We start from the raw sequence: 17,190 nt of genomic DNA, 5'->3' as shown, positions 1-17,190 counted from the left end.
TGCAGCCACGAAATTAAAAGACGCTTACTCCTTGGAAGTAAAGTTATGACCAACCTAGATAGCATATTCAAAAGCAGAGACATTACTTGGCCAACAAAGGTCCGTCTAGTCAAGGCTATGGTTTTTCCTGTGGTCATGTATGGATGTGAGAGCTGGACTGTGAAGAAGGCTGAGCACCAAAGAATTGATGCTTTTGAACTGTGGTGTTGGAGAAGACTCTTGAGAGTCCCCTGGACTGCAAGGAGATCCAACCAGTCCATTCTGAAGGAGATCAGCCCTGGGATTTCTTTGGAAGGAATGATGCTAAAGCTAAAACTCCAGTACTTTGGCCACCTCATGCGAAGAGTTGACTCATTGAAAAAGACTCTGATGCTTGGGAGGAATTGGGGGCAAGAGGAGAAGGGGAAGACAGAGGATGAGATGGCTGGATGGCATCACTGACTTGATGGATGTGAGTCTGAGTGAACTCCGGGAGTTGGTGATGGACAGGGAGGCCTGGCTTGCTGCGATTCATGGGGTCACAAAGAGTCGGACATGACTGAGCGACTGAACTGAGCAACTAACACACATACTACTCTTCATAAAGTTCAATTAAAACATTAATTCACAGGGCTTCCTTGGTGGTTCAGTGGTAAAGCATCCGCCTGCCAATTCAGGAGACACAGGTTTAATCTCTGGTCCAGGAAGATCCCACATGCTGAGAAGCAACTAAGCCTGTTCGCCACAACTACTGAGCCTGTACTCTTTAGAGTCTAAGAGCCACAACTGCTGAGCCCTCACGCCCTAGAGCCTGTGCTCTGCAACAAAAGAGGCCACTGCAATGAGAAGCCTCAGCATCGCAACTAGAGAGTAGCCCCCATTCTCCACAATTAGAGAAAAGCCCACACATAATGAAGCCTCAGCACAGCCAAAGAAACAAAATTAATTCAAAATGAAGGAACAGATCATTCTAGAGTTCTAGAATGCAGTAGATGAATTTGATGTTTGCCTTTTAAAAATATACACTAACTTTTTACTTCTTGCCAAGTTACTAATAGATGTGGACACTTCAAAGTTTAGTTCATTGTCATATTATGCCTTCCCAGTGATGTGATACACAGAAGAGGTCCATAACCTTAAATACTTTTTCTCACAGAACAAAAATACAGTAATATATTAAAACCTTTTATAACTGTTTGCATTATCCAGTCTTTGTTTTACCTGTCCTCTGAGGCAGTTGGGCGAGTAGCCATTTCTAGTGGAGTGTGCAATTCATTAGAGTAAAAGGTGTCTGACAATATGTCAGCTCCTTCAAGCTCCCTACAGCAGTAGGGCTGGCCATGAATTACCTCCATGCTTCTTGGCTAAAAGGGCACAACCTGCAAAAAGAAAAGGAGGGCACACTTGGTTAAAGAATCACTGAGTTAGCTGCTGGCACACTGACCCTCCCTTAGGGCAGGCAGGAAACTTGCTTTGTACTGCTCAGTAGTTCAACCCAAGTCTGCTTAGAAATCATGGGCTCCTATCTTTGGGGTGAGCTCTATCTGTGGGCCCTCGGGTGTCCTTTCAGTAACAGACAGCAACTTAAGTTCTATGGAAACGAATTTCAACTGAAACAAATCCACAAAGTGGAAGAGGTTCCAAAGTAGAGTATGAATGCTAAGTGAATGACTCGTGGACTCATTTAAGGCTTCGATTCTTGCCTCAATTTTAACCGTAATTATTCAAGAAAACTCAGCTGATTCCCCCTGCCCTGGTCTTTTTTTTTTTTTTTTTAAGCAGGGAGACTCAGCATCCAACAGAATTAACACCTGTGCTTCTAAAGTCTTCAGGGATTCTAGTCGAGAGGTTCTTTGAAGAGAGGTGGAGAATCAGCGGTGCAGCACAAGCGAGACCCCAAAGTGAGAATTCCACCCCTCCTTAGGACTTGATGAGGGAAGCAAAAGATGCGCTTTGGCCAGGACGGGCCTAAGCCTTGCCTCCAGGGCCATCGACGCCCTGCCGATCTGTGCCTCGGGGTTCCGACGCACCTTGGGACATCAGCCTGGACGCCTTAGGCGGCAGAGCCTCCCTTTCCCCTCCCTAGAGCTGGAGGGCCTCTGCGGGGCGTGGAATTCCGCCGTCGTCCGCACCTGCGGCCCAGGGGAGCTTGCGTGCAGGTGCGGGTGAAGGAGAGAGAGGGCCGGCGGGCAGGCCAGGGGTGGGGTTGAGGGTGCCTGTGACGGCGACCGTGACCGTGGCAATAGGTAATGCATGCCTGCGGGGCGGCGGGCTTCGGGGAGGAGAGCAAGGGCGGCGGTGGGCTCTTAGAAGTTTCGGAAGAAGCCAGCCCGCGAACTCTTGGAACTCGTAAGAACTGGAAGCCGGAAGGAAGGTGGGGAACGAGGGCTAGACTCCCAGTCGACTCGCGAAAATTCTTCCGGCACTCCAGTCCCTCGGCCCCGCCCCTTTATTCGCCCCTCCCTTCGCCCCTGGCCCCGCCCCCTGGCGCCCTCGGCAGGACGTATCTCATGCTCCTTCGAGGGCTGCTTGGTCCAGGCGGCTCCTGGCCCTGGGGCCCGCGCGTTCTCTGCTGTGCCCTGGGTGGTGGAGGAGTGCGGTGCCAGGGAGACTCTGATGAGGAGGGAGCCTCCAACACATCCATGTTCCTTACCCTCAGTGGGGAACAGTGCGGCCTTATCGAGGGTGGCTTCCGCAGGACTCAGCACGTGCAGCCCCTACATTATGCCAGGCCGAGGCTCTTCCTCTTCTAGGTGGGTGTGGACAGGGCAAACAGGCAGTGTGCCTGCGGTGGTCTACCCGATCAGCAAAGACCTCGCCCTGCTTCGATTACCTTTGTTACCACCCCCCACTTCCCCGCCCCCAATCCTCCCGAAGAAACCAATGTGAACCACAATTCTGCACCTACGGGACCACGAGTTTCTGTGATGGCTGAGGAAAGAACCGCTGAGAAGGACCCTGGTGTGGGAAGGTTGGTTACTTTTGCGGGGAGAGGCTGGAACTGAGCCCGCAGGAACACAAGGGAAGGTGAGGGCAAGAACGACCACCTCTCAGAAGGGAGGTGTAACAGGGCTGTTCTCTGCCTGGTTCCCAACTTCATTTTCACTTTTCATTTTCCTGCATTGGAGAAGAAAATGGCAACCCACTCCAGTGTTCTTGCCTGGAGAACCCCAGGTTCGGGGGAGCCTGGTGGGCTGCCGTCTATGGTGTCGCACAGAGTTGGACACGACTGAAGTGACTTAGCAGCAGCAGTGGGTATTCATTTTGTGCTGTGCTTTCCAGGTGAGTGTTAGCTGATGTGAGGGAAAGAAAGCTGCGTTAGAGTAGACCAGGTGTTAATTTTGTATTCCTGGTCTGTTTCTTTGTCCCTGCACCTTTCTCAGAGTCCAGTAGTTACCAGCCACTAAACCAGGAAGCATAGGTTTTTCAGGACGCAGAGTTGTGAATTAGGTGAAGTTTGACTTTCTTTTTGACCCCGTTAACATTTTCTTTACCCAAAAAATTTCTCATAGAAGTTCACCTCAGCCTTTTCGCTGCTTTGTGTGCGCAGGATACCCATGACATTATCTTGTCAGCCCAGCCTATTTTATGTGCCTGGCCTCCCAGGACTTTACATATGTCACCTTTTCCCATGCTTGACCTTTGTCCAAATTTCCTCATGGCTTGATTCTTCCTGGGAGGTAATAACTGAGTGTCATAGGTTTAATCAGTGACATCTAATGAGCTGTGTCACTAGCCACAGGTTAGTATGTAATGGGTGTTTGTGATACCAGGAAAGTTGAGGAAACTGTAAGTTGATTGACCAGGATATGTGGTGATAGCTTCCTGGTGTGTTTGAAATTTTATTTTGGTCAAATGACTGTTGTTGTTTAGTTGCTCAGTTGTGTTGAACTCTTTGCGACCCCACAGACTGTAGCCTGCCAGGCTCCTCTGTCCAGGGATTGTCCAGGAATATTGGAGTGGGTTACCATGCCCTCCTCCAGGGCATCTTCCCAACCCTGGGACCTAACTCATGTCTCCTAATGTCTCCTTCATTGGCAAGTAGGTTCTTTACTACTAGCGCCACCTGGGAAGCCAGAGTGTAAAGGTTAGGAAAATTTAATTATTTTTGCCTCTGTTATTTTCAAGTAAAATTTACAGGCAAGAAAAAGTTTTTTGCCAGATCTTTTAAAAAACAGTTGTTGTCTTCGGAAATGTTTTTACATCTGCAAGATTCTAAAGGATATCAGGATTGGGTCTATTATTTGACCAACACTCCTTAATCTAGGCTTTTATGATTTAATTCACACCATCTCAGCCATCTGGTGATATGTATGTGACCCCCAACGACACTTGTCATAGTTGTTGTTTAGTCGCCAAGTCTTGACCGACTCTTGCAACCGCATGGACTGTAGCCCACCAGGATCCTCTGTTCATGGAATCTCCTGGGCCAAGGCTACTGCAATGGGTTGCCGTTTCCTTCTCCAGGGGATCTTCCCAACCCAGAGATTGAACCTAGGTCTCCTGCATTGCAGGCAGATTCTTTACCATCTGAGCCACGAGGGAAGCTCCTTTACTGCCCTAGAGTGGGTCAAAGATATTTATTACCATAAGGAAAAAAGCCCCGGACCAAATTCTGTGTGGATTTTCCCTATAGACTGTGTGGAAATCCCTACAGACTGGAGTGGGTTGCCATTTCCTTCTCCAGGAGACCTTCCTGACCCCAGATCGAACCTGCATCCCCTGCATTGCAAGCAGGTTCTTTACTGCTGAGCCAGCAGTCGCCTCCTGTCTAGATGTGTGCAGCATGATTGAGCAAATCCCTTTTTGACCTGCCATATTGACTTCTCTTTCACTACCTCATTTCCCTTAATGTATTTTGTTTACCTTTTGTATCACTTGTAATTCTTCCAGCAGGGAAGGTGAAATTTGAAATGAAAGAAAAAAATGTATGCATAGAATATTGCATCTGAGTTGACGAAAATTCCAAACTACTAAAACTAGACCTTTAACTGTCAAGAAAAGAATATGCAGGAAATATATAACAATGTAAAGCATGGATTATATTCTATAATATTTTTGAAGGATGTTATAGAGACTTTTAACCCAGTGGCATTTGATAATGAATAAAACTTTAAGAGACTTAGTACTCCTTGGCAGATATGAATATTTTTATTTTGATCTTTTTTCCAGTTTTATTAATATAATTGACATACAGCACTATATAAATTGAGGTTTCCTTGATGGTTCACATGGTAAAGAATCTGTCTGCAATGCAGGAGATGTGGGCTCAATCCCTGTATCAGGAAGATCCTTTGGAGAAGGGAACGGCAACCCACTTCAAAATTCTTGCCTGGGAAATCCCATGGACAGAGGAGCCTGGTAGGCTACAGTCCATGGGGTTACAAAGAGTTGGACATGACTGAGCAACTAATACTAACTGTATAAATTGGGAATTCCTGGTGGCTCAGTGGTAAAGAATCTGCCCACCAATGCAGGAGACTTGGGTTCAATTATGGGTTGGGAAGACCCTGTAGAGAAGGAAATGGCAACCTATTCCATTATTTTTGCCTGGGAAATCCTGGCAAAAAGGATTCAGGAGAGGAGCCTGGTGGGCTACAGTCCATAGAGTCACAAGAGTTGGATACAACTTAACGATTAAACCACTACCACCACGACTGTATAAATTTAAGGTGTACAGCATAAAGACATGATATGTTTTATGAAAATGAGGGACTTCCCTGGTGGTGCAGAGGCTAAGACATCGAGCTTCCAGTGCAGGGCACCTGGGTTTGATCCCTGGTTTGGGAACTAGATCTTGCATGCAGCAACTAAGACCAGCACAGCCAAATATTCAATTAATAATAGATAATAGATAAATACTTTAAAAAAGAAGATGAATAAAGGAAAGCCTCATTCAAAATGGAGTTGGGAAGACCTAAGGGGGAGCTTTCATACACATACCACTCATCACAGTTTACACATTCCAGCCAGAAGAAGCTTAATTTACAGCAGGAAGAAGAAAGATTTTCTTTTTGCCTGGAAATAATCCAGCCAATGAGAAACTGTTACAACCCTGAAATCTCCTCCAGTGAACTTTTAAACAAATAGCCCCTCCCACCTTCCACTTTTCCACTATTCTTCTATAAAAGAATACTCCTTCTTTTGGTCTCCAAACTATGGGATTCACTGGTGGCTTAGACGGTAAAGAGTGCCTGTAATGGGTCAGAAAGATGCCTTGGAGAAGGAAATGGCAAGCCACTCCAGTATTCTTGCCTGGAAAATCCCATGGACAGAGAAGCCTGGTGGGCTACAGTCCATGGGGTCACAGAGTTGAACACGACTGAGCAATTTCACCTTTCACCTTTGGTCTCCAGACTGTAGTTTGCCATAGTTTCCATGGCCCAAAGGGCAGTTCATGTGGTATTCCCAAATAAATTGGATTTTGCTGGCTAAACTGTTACCATTTTCTTTTAAAGGTTCACATTACTTGGTGTCAAAAGGGGTATTTGAAGGAGTTGAATCCCTAAAGAACTAATGATCCTGGGAATCATGCCTGGTACCCACTTGATCCCCTTGTGTTCTCCACTCTTTTGGTCTGGTAAGTCTCCTCTCAGATTCAAGCTCATTCCTTTTGATTGAGCTCTCCAGCTTTTTAGGGGGATCTGTTTTTGTTTTCTTGACACTATTGCCCTCTGTGTGAGCACTCATTTGTTTTCTGAACCTCTGGTTTTGACATATAGGATCTCGATTCTCTAAATTATCTCAGGAGAGTCCTCTTCTGGGACCACGGCTTACTTTGTGTTCAAAAACTTTTGCATATTTTCAACTAAATGGACCAACTTAATAAAAAATAGTTTAGAACTCCAGTGGTCACTATGGGGAACTTTCAAGCTCTTCATTACTGATAACTGTACATGTATTAAACCACTGGTCTGTGGATAAAATAATAATGTTTATGAATCAATACTGGTGAGGAAATATTAATAAGGCCTCATGAAGTGCCTACTTTGCTTGTTCCACCTGTTCTAAATGTACTCCTGGGCAACTGTCTGCACTGCCCCTGAATACTTTATTTAAAAAAAATTAAAACATTTTAAATTTTATATTGGCGTATAGTTGATTTACAGTATTGTGTTTCAGGTGTACAGCAAAGTGATTCAGATATACATGTATCTATTCAAATTCTTTTTTCTGAACATATATGAAATGATATTTATTATATGAAATTGGCTTAAGCAATATGGTGGCTAGTAAGTGCAAATCTGCTGCCCTTTGTGAACAAGCCTGATAAGCAGTCTCCAGCCACCCCTCAATCACTTAAAATTGCTCAACTGACCATTCAAATTTTTGGCAAATAAATTTTATACAACTCCCCTGTCTCATGGATATATAATAAATATATTTTGTCAGACATTTATAATGTCTATTTTTGTTATATTTTATATTGGACTCTTAATTCAGTGATACAATAAAGGAAGGGTATGAGGAAATAGACTCTTCTATTTTTTTCGAGGGAGTACAAATTGGTATGATAGAAAAGGAAGGCAATTTACCAGCATCTGTTAAAACTATAACTGTAGCACGGACACAACTGAAGCGACTGAGCATGCCTGCATGGCATTTTGGCCTAGGAACCCCTCTTCTAGGAGTTTTCCTACATGTATGCACACATAGGGTTTGAAAACATGCATAACAGGTCTCTAATGCACACAGAGACTATTCAGTGTAACACTGTGCATAATAGGAAAAGATTTGACATAATTGTTCACCACATAAATTGTTATTTCCATGCAATGGGATACCAGGCAGCTATTAAAAAGAATGATGACATGTTTTATATATTGTCTAGTAACAACCTCTGAGATATATTTTAATGGAAAAAAGTCAAAGTACTGAAGAGTTGTGGAGTATGTGCTATTTGTGTAGCAAATGAAATTACATGTTTTCTTATAAATTATGTGTATACATGTGTGTGTATATGTATGTATTTATATAATCATTTCTTATATATGCATACTATTCCTAGAAATACGCACAAGAACCTGGCCACATTAGTTGCCTTTGAGAAGGGGAACTGATAACTGGACCTCAGTGGTGGGAGGGAGATATTTGACCATATTCCTTTTTGCACTTTTTGAATTTGAACCATAGTACCTATTTGTTGCAGATTGCATTTTCTGGAAGCAGATGCTGAGATGGAGTTTGGGGTCTAAGCTATTAAAAGTCAACACCTGTGGAAGGAAGAAAAGGAAGCAAGATTGGGTGAAGGGACAGGTCCATCAGTGAAATGAGTCTGACAAAACCTTGGCTAACCTTCCGTGGAGCTCTGGAGCACTGATGGCATCTCAGAGCAGCCCTAGGTTGGGTGGGAAAAATTGTTTTCACCTCTGACTCAGTCAGGCATTGACTGCTTCTGATTTGGGAGGGGTATTATGGTGGGGCCAGATAGCTAGCTCTCTGCAGCTGAGTCAGCCCCCGTCAGGGTTGACAGCTTGAGCGGCAGGTCTTATTCTGAAGGGAGGTCTAGGTAGTGTGTCTCAGCAATGGCATTACATTTCCTACCCCTATGCTTTGTGAAAATTTGAATGGATATAAAATCCCACCATGTAAAGGGGGAAGTAATTTTCAGATGAATAAGTCTTCAAACAGTATACCTTTGAGGAACCTCTTTCTACCTGTTTAAGTCAATGATTTCCCACCCCCCGCCCCCCCCAGCCTTTGCATTCGAAGGCACTTTTAACTGATGCAAGTAGTATTCTCATGTTTTGTTTGTTTAGAAATTTGAATCCATACAGAAAATTTTCTAAACATATTGAAATTAATTGCTTCTGGGGAATAGAAATTGGGGGTGGATGTGGTTGGGGCTTGGGACATTAGTTTTTCATCCAGCTGGGACAGTTTGGTGAGTAAAAGGGAGGGATATTAATACTTACACTGGGGTAACATGCGTAAATCTGGACTGTCTCTGGGAAACTGGAAGTTTTTGCAGTCACCCTAACTAGAAGCCTTGCAGAAGTCTTTCGACTTTTTAAACTTGTGCAGGTATCTCTTTGCTAAACATAAATCTTAAGATTGAAGATGTATAGAACAGTCTTTTGGACTCTGTGGGAGAGGGAGAGGGTGGGATGATTTGGGAGAATGGCATTGAAACATGTGTAATATCATATAAGAAACGAATCTCCAGTCCAGGTTCAATGCAGGATACAGGATGCTTGGGGCTGGTGCACTGGGATGACCCAGAGGGATGGTATGGGGAGGGAGGTGGGAGGGGGGTTCAGGATGGGGAACACGTGTACACCTGTGGCGGATTCATGTTGATGTATGGCAAAACCAATACAATATTGTAAAGTAATTAGCCTCCAATTAAAATAAATTTAAATTAAAAAATAAAAAAAGATTGATAAGGTTTTGGAAGTTAATTAGTACAACTTCACACAAGCAGAAGTGACATCTGTGATATTCCTTTTTGATATCCCTATTTGATGTATAACCATCCAGTCTCTGCTTAAACACCTTTCCATGACTCATGTGAGTCAGACCTATTACTATCGTTGTTAGAACCTTTTGTAACTTTATACCAATAGTCATAGCACAGAGGCCGTTCCCTCTGACTAGCCCTGGTTTTACATATGCATCGCTTTCGTTAGCCCAAGAGAAGTGACGCCTCTCGCTGTCCCTCCTTAGCTTTTCTACACCACTGTGCTGTGTTTATTGGTATTAAACAGTGCCCGCAGACTTGAAAAGTGGGGACAGCAGGTTTGCTTAGGCTAAGAAACAAGACTGCAGAAATGATTTAGTGTCTTGGGTAAGGTCAGCAATAACCCTACGAAGTAAAAGCCTTGTCAGGTTTGATTGGCAAGTGAAAGGCTCACGCATCAGAGAAGTCGCTGACTCCAGTGATATAAGCCCTGGCTTCATTCCTGTTCTCTTCCTCTGTCAGGCTGCCACCATTGCCCTCTCTCTGTCCTGTGATGTAGAACATGACCAGGATTGACAGAGAGAGAAGGCAGAGGGGGCAGTTGTTAAAATGTTACTCAGACAGATTGAAATCCAAATGCCTTAATTCACCATGATATGTTTTGATTAATGAGAGTGAGAAAGTGAAGAGGTTGTGATTTCTAATCAAAGAAAGTAATGCTTTAGTTACTGAAATGCAAATGCCTTAATTGGGAGGGACAAAAATTAATAGAAATAATTAACAAAAATTAATGAGGTCAAAAAGATACATTAAGAGGAAACTTAAAGCATCTTTGTCACAATTAGAAATACATTTGGTTTGTGGTAAAAGAAAGTATGTAAAGAAATTAAAGAGTCAAATATAAATATTTTAGCATTTGATCAATTTATGACTTCAGTTACTATTTTAATTTTATGATAAACAACCTTTCCATTCCATTGTAGATGTTTTAATGTAGAAAGAATCTTGCTGATTCTTAATGGGTACTGCCTGTTTTGTTAAGTATTCTGACTTTCCTTAAAGATGTGCTGATTCCTTAATACTAATAATCCTTAACTCACAGCTAGACTCAGGCTGTAAAAATGTTTACTTTTGTCTACTATAAACTGTTGAATTGACGTGATTGTGCATTAGTTTAAAATTTTAGTTGTTAAGTGAGACTTTAGTGCGCAGTATGTTGTACAATATAAAGCAAGAGGATCTTAAAAGACTTTCTGTTGTGGTGGGGTGGTGATTATTGTTTTTGGTTTAAGATTTTAAAATCAGTTAGCTGAGTGCCAAAGAATTGATGCTTTGGAACTGCGGTGTTGGAGAAGACTCTTGAGAGTCCCTTGGACTGCAAGGAGATCCAACCAGTCCATTCTGAAGGGGATCAGCCCTGGGATTTCTTTGGAAGGAATGATGCTAATGTGACGACTTGACTCATTGGAAAAGACTCTGATGCTGGGAGGGATTGGGGGCAGGAGGAGAAGGGGACGACAGAGGATGAGATGGCTGGATGGCATCACTGACTCGATGGACGTGAGTCTGAGTGAACTCCGGGAGTTGGTGATGGACAGGGAGGCCTGGCGTGCTGCAATTCATGGGGTCGCAAAGAGTCGGACACGACTGAACGACTGAACTGAACTGAACTGGGTACAAATGTGGAACGTTTTCTGCCCTCTAGTGGTTAAAAGTAACTTTGCAATATCAGTTACAATTCAGTGCTTTAAATTACAAGGGAAAAGCTGTGTGACATTTTAAAAGCAGGTTGAAAATTATGTAGGTATATTGCCATAGCTAATTAGTATTGCTACATATTTTAAGAAAGTGAAACAACAGTTTTATGTTTTATTAATAACAATATACTAATGCCTGGAAACCGGCAAGAGGTAAAATAAATTTTGAGATAATTTTTCTTCAGGATTAAAATAATATTTCTCTATCTTTACAAAGAGACTGTTAATTCCACATTAATCTTAGTAAAGTATTACTCCAGTCCTCATTCTAATAGTGATTTTCCAGTTCAACTCCTTTCATACTTTAGTTCCCACATTTACGAAGAGAATAACGGGGAATAATACTTCTCATTTCCTAACCTACACATAGGATAGTACACATTGCCTTTGTGTTATGTTCTAAGAGGAAAATTTCATGATGTAGGGAAAACAAAAATGGGCTATTAGAAAGAATGTGATAGCGCCCTGAAGTTCAAAGAGAAGTGCTGTGACATAGTATGCGTATGACTATTGCCCGTTATCCCTTTCCCAGGGAAATTAAACTAATCAAATGCTTCATCTTCATTACTGTTCTGAAATAAATGTGTTCTCACATCTGACTGATAACAGAAGCTTTTGCCGTTCTAGATATTTCTAAAGAAGCACTAACTTCTGCCCCAGGTGAATACAAAGCCATATAAACTAGTGAGATGATAAAATAGTTTGGGAGAAAAAAAGATTAGCAGCAATTGCTTCCTTGCAAAATAAGCTTCCAGGGAATATAGGAAAAATTTAATGTTCTGGTGAAAAATCTAATATTCCTAAATAAGCTTGTTAGAATCAGAGCATCTCTAAAAAGCGTCAACTTTATTGTTGTCAGAGGCATTTTTTTCTTGTAGGCAACATAATGTTAAAGCTTGGAGTATGGTTATTTAAATATTAATAGTGTGAGTATAATTAGAGAATGGTACTAGACCTTGTAAAAAGGCAAGTGAAATGGACTTAATGCCACTGAACTGTACACTTAAAAACAGTTAGAATGGTAAATATTATGTGTATTTTACCACAGCAAAATAGAATACATAAAAAAGGCAAATGAAATCTCTCTGGTTGTTTTCATACTTCTAACAGCAAATAAAATGTACAACATCTAATAAATGTTTTAGAAACTCAAGGCCACTTAATAACTAGTAAGTTAAAATAAACATTGGGTATTATGTTCACCAGATAATATTTTCCTAATTCAATTTGACTCCAAGCAGCAATGTGATATTTTCCGCAGGGTGTTTAGTAACAAACATCAACTGCGAAAGGCAGGGAAAGGCTGCAGTAGTCCAGCACTCCCGCAATTCATGTTGGTGGGCTGGGACAGGCTTACTTCGATTTACTTTAATTCCTTTATTGCTTTGTCCCACTTCATTAATGGGGTTGGTAAGAGACTGCAGATAACCCAGGGAGTGAGAGACGTATCCAGGCAGAGGCGTACTTACTGATACCTTTCCCAGCTCCACTGGCCAGTGACTGCATGTTTCAAAGCCTCTCTTGACCAGTTCGGTTCTCCCACTGAAGCAGAAACATAGTTGATGAAATTGATAATTGATGATAGTTGAGTTTCATCACCAACTATAGCACTTTCTTTGCTATAGAAAAAAAAATCATTAGTTGCTTCTTTAGAGTCTAAGTTAAAAATGGTAGAGCATTTCTTCTGTGATGTTTTAAATCTTTATGGTCATTCATTACTAAGGTGGACACTTCCTTACTTACTCTTAAGGTAAATACCTTAACAAATGGCTAGGTTAAAGCTTTCCAGGCATCTAGGTCTTTTAAATTTTTTTTCTCTTTCTTCCTTCTTTCTTCCTTCCTTCCTTCTTTCTAAATATCTGTATATGATGTTTAAAGCATTGAGGCTTTCTTCCTGGACTCCAGTGTGCTCATGTTTTCTTTTGAGAGCTTCATTCAACAACTGTTTCCTGACTACTCACTACGTTTGGGGGCTGGATGGGAGGTGATTGACGGGGTGGTGGACAGGACAGTGGATGAAGGAGGAAAAGCACAAACTTTGAAATGAAACAGACCTTGGTCGAGTCCATCTGTTAGTTCTCATTTCTTCTGAATGTTCTTTGTGAGCTCAGTTCTTATGTGTAAAAATGAACATAACAAGAATGCTTAAAACAGTATTAAATTTAAAACAGACAGAGTTATCATAGCAATCAATAGTCACTATTATTATTAAGCTGGGGATGGGATACAAAGAAGAACAAGCTAGTGCAGTGGTTCCTAATTAAGGATGATTTTGCCTCCGAGGGAACATTTGGCACACTCTGGAGACATTTTTAGTTGTCTTATTTATCAGGTGGTGCTACTGGCATCTAGTGGGTAGAGGCTACTGGTGTTGATAAACATCCTATGATGTGCAGGGCAGACTCCATAGCAAAAAATTATCCAGCCCACAATGTCAATAGTGTTGACCTTGGTTGAGTAAAGGAAGAACATTAAAATGTGCTATATGTTTCATGTAATAGAAATAATATATTTATGTAATATATATTTCGTGTATATTTCAAGGAAGTGAGCTTGAGGAGAGGCTGGGCAGACCTGTCTGATTGCCTGTCCAATATCCATGCTTTTTTTTCCTGTCCTAATGTCATTAATGCAGTGTGCCCAAAGGATAAACTACATTTCCCAGCTTCCTTTGCAGATTGGACCAACCAATGACATGAAAGAGAAAGTTGTTGGATGGGGTCCTTTAGAAAAAGAGCATCCCTATGCTTTGCCCCTTTTTTTAGCAATGAAATGGCCTCATGGGAGTTGAGATGGCCTGGTGGGAGTCATGTGATTGGAATGATGGGTCCTTGATGACCCTGGAATTCCCACACCAGCCTAGAGCTGCTTCCTTCCAGACATTGTTATAAATGTGGGGGGGGGGGGGAGTCTCTCTTGGTTAAATGTATGTTGTTTAGGTTTTCTTTTATATACAGTTGCATCCAAATTTGACCAGGATTGGGCCTTGAAGGATTTTGATAAGTATTAAAGGGGCCTTTGAGCTGAAGGAATTAGTACAAATGAAGGCACAGGAATGTGCATATTTTTGTGAACATGTATATTTCTAGGGAATAACATGTAGTTTGGTATGGTTATTAAATAACATGATAAGTTACATTGGAAGAGTATAGAGTAATGTTTGCAGGAGGGTCTTTAGAGAAAACAAAATGAAAGAGAAAAGACTCACATGAAGAAAGTAGAGGCTGGCACTCTCCCCTTTCTTGGCTGTTTCATTTTGTTGATCACACCTAGATGAACACTGACCTTTCATTTTCCTCACAAGAAATTGGCCCCAGAGTCAGTACTTTATTTCTCAAGGTCATTGTCCTAGTATGATGTATGAAATGTGGACCTGAGATCTCATGGAAGTTGCCTTCCCTGAAAATCATTGACATATAGCACGCGTCATCCCAAACTTTCCCCGAAAACCCCACACTCCCCTTGTCTTTACAAGCTGGCTAAGGTTTATGTTAGGGCGAATCCAAATGGAATTTCTTTGAGGAAGTGAAGTGTAGGAAGAGAGGAGGCGGGGTAGAGAATGGAATATTTGAGGGCATGTGCCTGGTAAAGCACACAAGAGCTGAGGAGGTGAGCACACTTAACCACCTTGCTTCTATTGTCTGCTATTCTAAAAAAATATTATTTGGAGGAAGATCAGGCTAAACCACTTGAGTGATTCTGATTGGGTGTTATGTTCTCAGTGCTTAAGTAACCAATCAGATAATAATACTCCTTAATAAACTGACTTAGATATTAATTTAAAATAATTCTAGAAATAAAAATCTTCTGTGGCAGTAAATCTTAAACTTTATGGCATCACAAGGTCTACTGAGAATTTACCTAAGAACTCTGAAGTCTCTCCCCAGAAAAATGCACATATATACGTAATGATGCAGAGACAATGTCATTTTTAACAGCTGTGAGCATACCTTACAAGTAGAACTCCATCTTTGTTGCAAAAGTGAAGTTTTAATCAAAATGCCAAAATCTGATAGATTGGAAAATTACAAAGCCAGATCACTATGTGCAGACTTTATGAAGGAAGTGCTTGTTAAGTGGTTCTACTAAGTCCTCAATTTTCTCACCCACTTGGAGACAATAAAAGGGTAAGATTTGGATTTGTGAAGAGATTTCTTTGGAGAGCATTGTTACCCTGCTGTGAATGCCCCCTACCGATGCCCATGTGCTAGGGATTACTGAGCCCATTACTCTTCAGCAGAGAGAGGCTTCCATATGATGAGGAAATGTGCTCCATGTGGTTGAGAGAAATGAAAAATTGGTGCTCAACTCCAGGCCCCACAGCTGAAGAGTCTGGGGGCAGCAAGATAGAAGAGGTGTGTTGGGATCACAGCCAGCGTGGAGAGTGAGCTGTGGGTAACCAGATATGAGCTGCAGGAAAGAGAGATTTGTGGAAGTGGCTTTGAGCCCTACTAAAGAGGACCCCTCGAAGAGAAATGGGCATGAACAGAGTGGGTGCCCATGTCCCTCGGCAAGGGCTGAGCCCAGCTATGGTGGACGGGCCATCCTCTGGGTCCTGGGAGTGAATCCATTCACCCTGGCAAGAACTGTCCTGTGTTCCTTGCCTCTCTTCTCAAATTCTCTTTCATCTTAGAAGAGTCCAACAAAGCCAGAGAGTGAGGAAGCAATTGAGGCTGGAAAAGAAAGCAGAAGTCAGTCTCCTTCCTGTCACCCAGCTCAGATCTCACATGGGAAGAGTTGAACATGAATGAATGAATGCAGATTGAAATGTTGATTACAATAGAATTGAGACTGTGCATTTTTGACTTAGGCCAAAGAACCACTTAAGAGCAACAGTGAAGTTCATGGCATCTGCCCAAGTTTCTATCCAGGGCCAGTGAAAGATTTCTGCACAGCCTGTTCCCCATCCTTTACATTTTAAAGGGGGTGGTGGGTCACACACAAAAAATTTTGCATTTTGACGTTTCATGAGTCATGCAGTTATATTTTTTACCTACTGTGGGGTATAAACAGATTTCTCAGGCCTGTGTGATAAGCTGGCCCTTGAGTTTCATGTAGAAAACAAAAGTGAAAGTGAAAGCCACTCAGTCATATCCGGTTCTTTGCCACACCACGGACTATATAGTCCATGGAATTCTCCAGGTCAAAATATTGTAGTGGGTAGCCTTTCCCTTCTCCAGGGGATCTTCCCAAACCAGGGATGGAACCCAGGCCTCTTGCATTGCAGGCGGATTCTTTACCAGCTGAACCAACAGGGAAGCTGAAGAATACTGGAGTAGGTAGCCTATCCCTTCTTGATCAGATCTTCCAGACCCAGGAATCAAACTGGAGTCTCCTGCCTTCTAGGCAGGTTCTTTACCACCTGAGCTATCAGGGAAGCCCAGAAAACAAAAGCTGTTCTCATAAATAAAGAGGGGAAGGGACTTCCCTGATGGTCCAGTGGCTAAGACTCTGCACACCCAGTGCAGGGGGGAACTGGGTCCTACATACCACAACTAAAGTTCCTGTATGTCACAGCTAAGACTGGGACAGTCAGATAAACATCAGACAAAACAGGGAGGCATTGGACATCGTGAGAAAAGGCAGAGGTACCAACAGGGCTGAAATAGGAGGAGCAGGACAGGCTACATAGTTTGCAGGGCCCACTGCAAAATAAAAAGTGCAGAACTCCTTGTTCAAATGTATTGAGAATTTCAGGACAGTGACAATAAAGCATTTAACCAAATGTGGGGCCCTGTGTACCTGCAAGGGTCACATGGCCATAAAGCTACCCTGGTGAATGTCAGAGGTCAAAAGAGGAGGAGACCCTGCTAGGGTTCCAGTTAAAGAGAGACTTGGAACAAGAGGCTTGTCTATTCAAGACTTTTCTCAGTGAAATCACGTGCAGTGTGACCTCCTCCTTGAGATCCCTCAAGTCCTCAGAGAGGTTGCAGACTTCCTTATGTGAATGGATTTCTTGTAGAAGCTGGTGAAGTGGGTACCAAGGGGCTGAAACAGAGTAAGCTCTGTGGGTTAGGGGGCAGCTGACAGTTGGTTATTCACTTAATATTTATT

At 42.4% G+C, this 17,190-nt stretch overlaps 1 protein-coding gene and 1 long non-coding RNA gene across 5 annotated transcripts in view; one reads left to right on the top strand and one right to left on the bottom strand.

The window, feature by feature from the left end:
- Positions 1–2,169, bottom strand: part of SPMIP4 (sperm microtubule inner protein 4) — a 40,070-nt gene extending 37,901 nt beyond the window's left edge. For 2 of the 3 annotated variants that reach the window (XM_061414318.1, XM_061414320.1), the window contains exons 1-2: positions 2,010–2,169; positions 1,201–1,358 (exon numbers count right to left, since the gene is read on the bottom strand). In XM_061414318.1, the coding sequence (XP_061270302.1) occupies positions 1,201–1,334 (134 nt within the window). In that variant the 5' untranslated portion in view covers positions 1,335–1,358; positions 2,010–2,169. Of the gene's footprint in view, positions 1–1,200; positions 1,359–1,790; positions 1,934–2,009 lie in introns of those variants that run through there. The other variant, XM_061414319.1, reaches the window with a different exon arrangement.
- A 4-nt stretch (positions 2,170–2,173) lies between these two features.
- The window catches only part of LOC133246244 (uncharacterized), a 34,551-nt gene continuing 19,534 nt past the window's right edge, over positions 2,174–17,190 (top strand). Inside the window, exons 1-3 of one of the 2 annotated variants that reach the window (XR_009735976.1) lie at positions 2,174–2,950; positions 6,438–6,559; positions 8,129–8,223. This is a non-coding gene — a long non-coding RNA (uncharacterized LOC133246244). Of the gene's footprint in view, positions 2,951–6,437; positions 6,560–8,128; positions 9,314–17,190 lie in introns of those variants that run through there. The other variant, XR_009735975.1, reaches the window with a different exon arrangement.

Source organism: Bos javanicus, chromosome 4, assembly GCF_032452875.1.
Source record: "Bos javanicus breed banteng chromosome 4, ARS-OSU_banteng_1.0, whole genome shotgun sequence".
NCBI lineage: Eukaryota > Metazoa > Chordata > Mammalia > Artiodactyla > Bovidae > Bos > Bos javanicus.
Note: the sequence above shows the minus strand (reverse complement) of the source record. Positions and strands in the feature narration are given on the sequence as shown.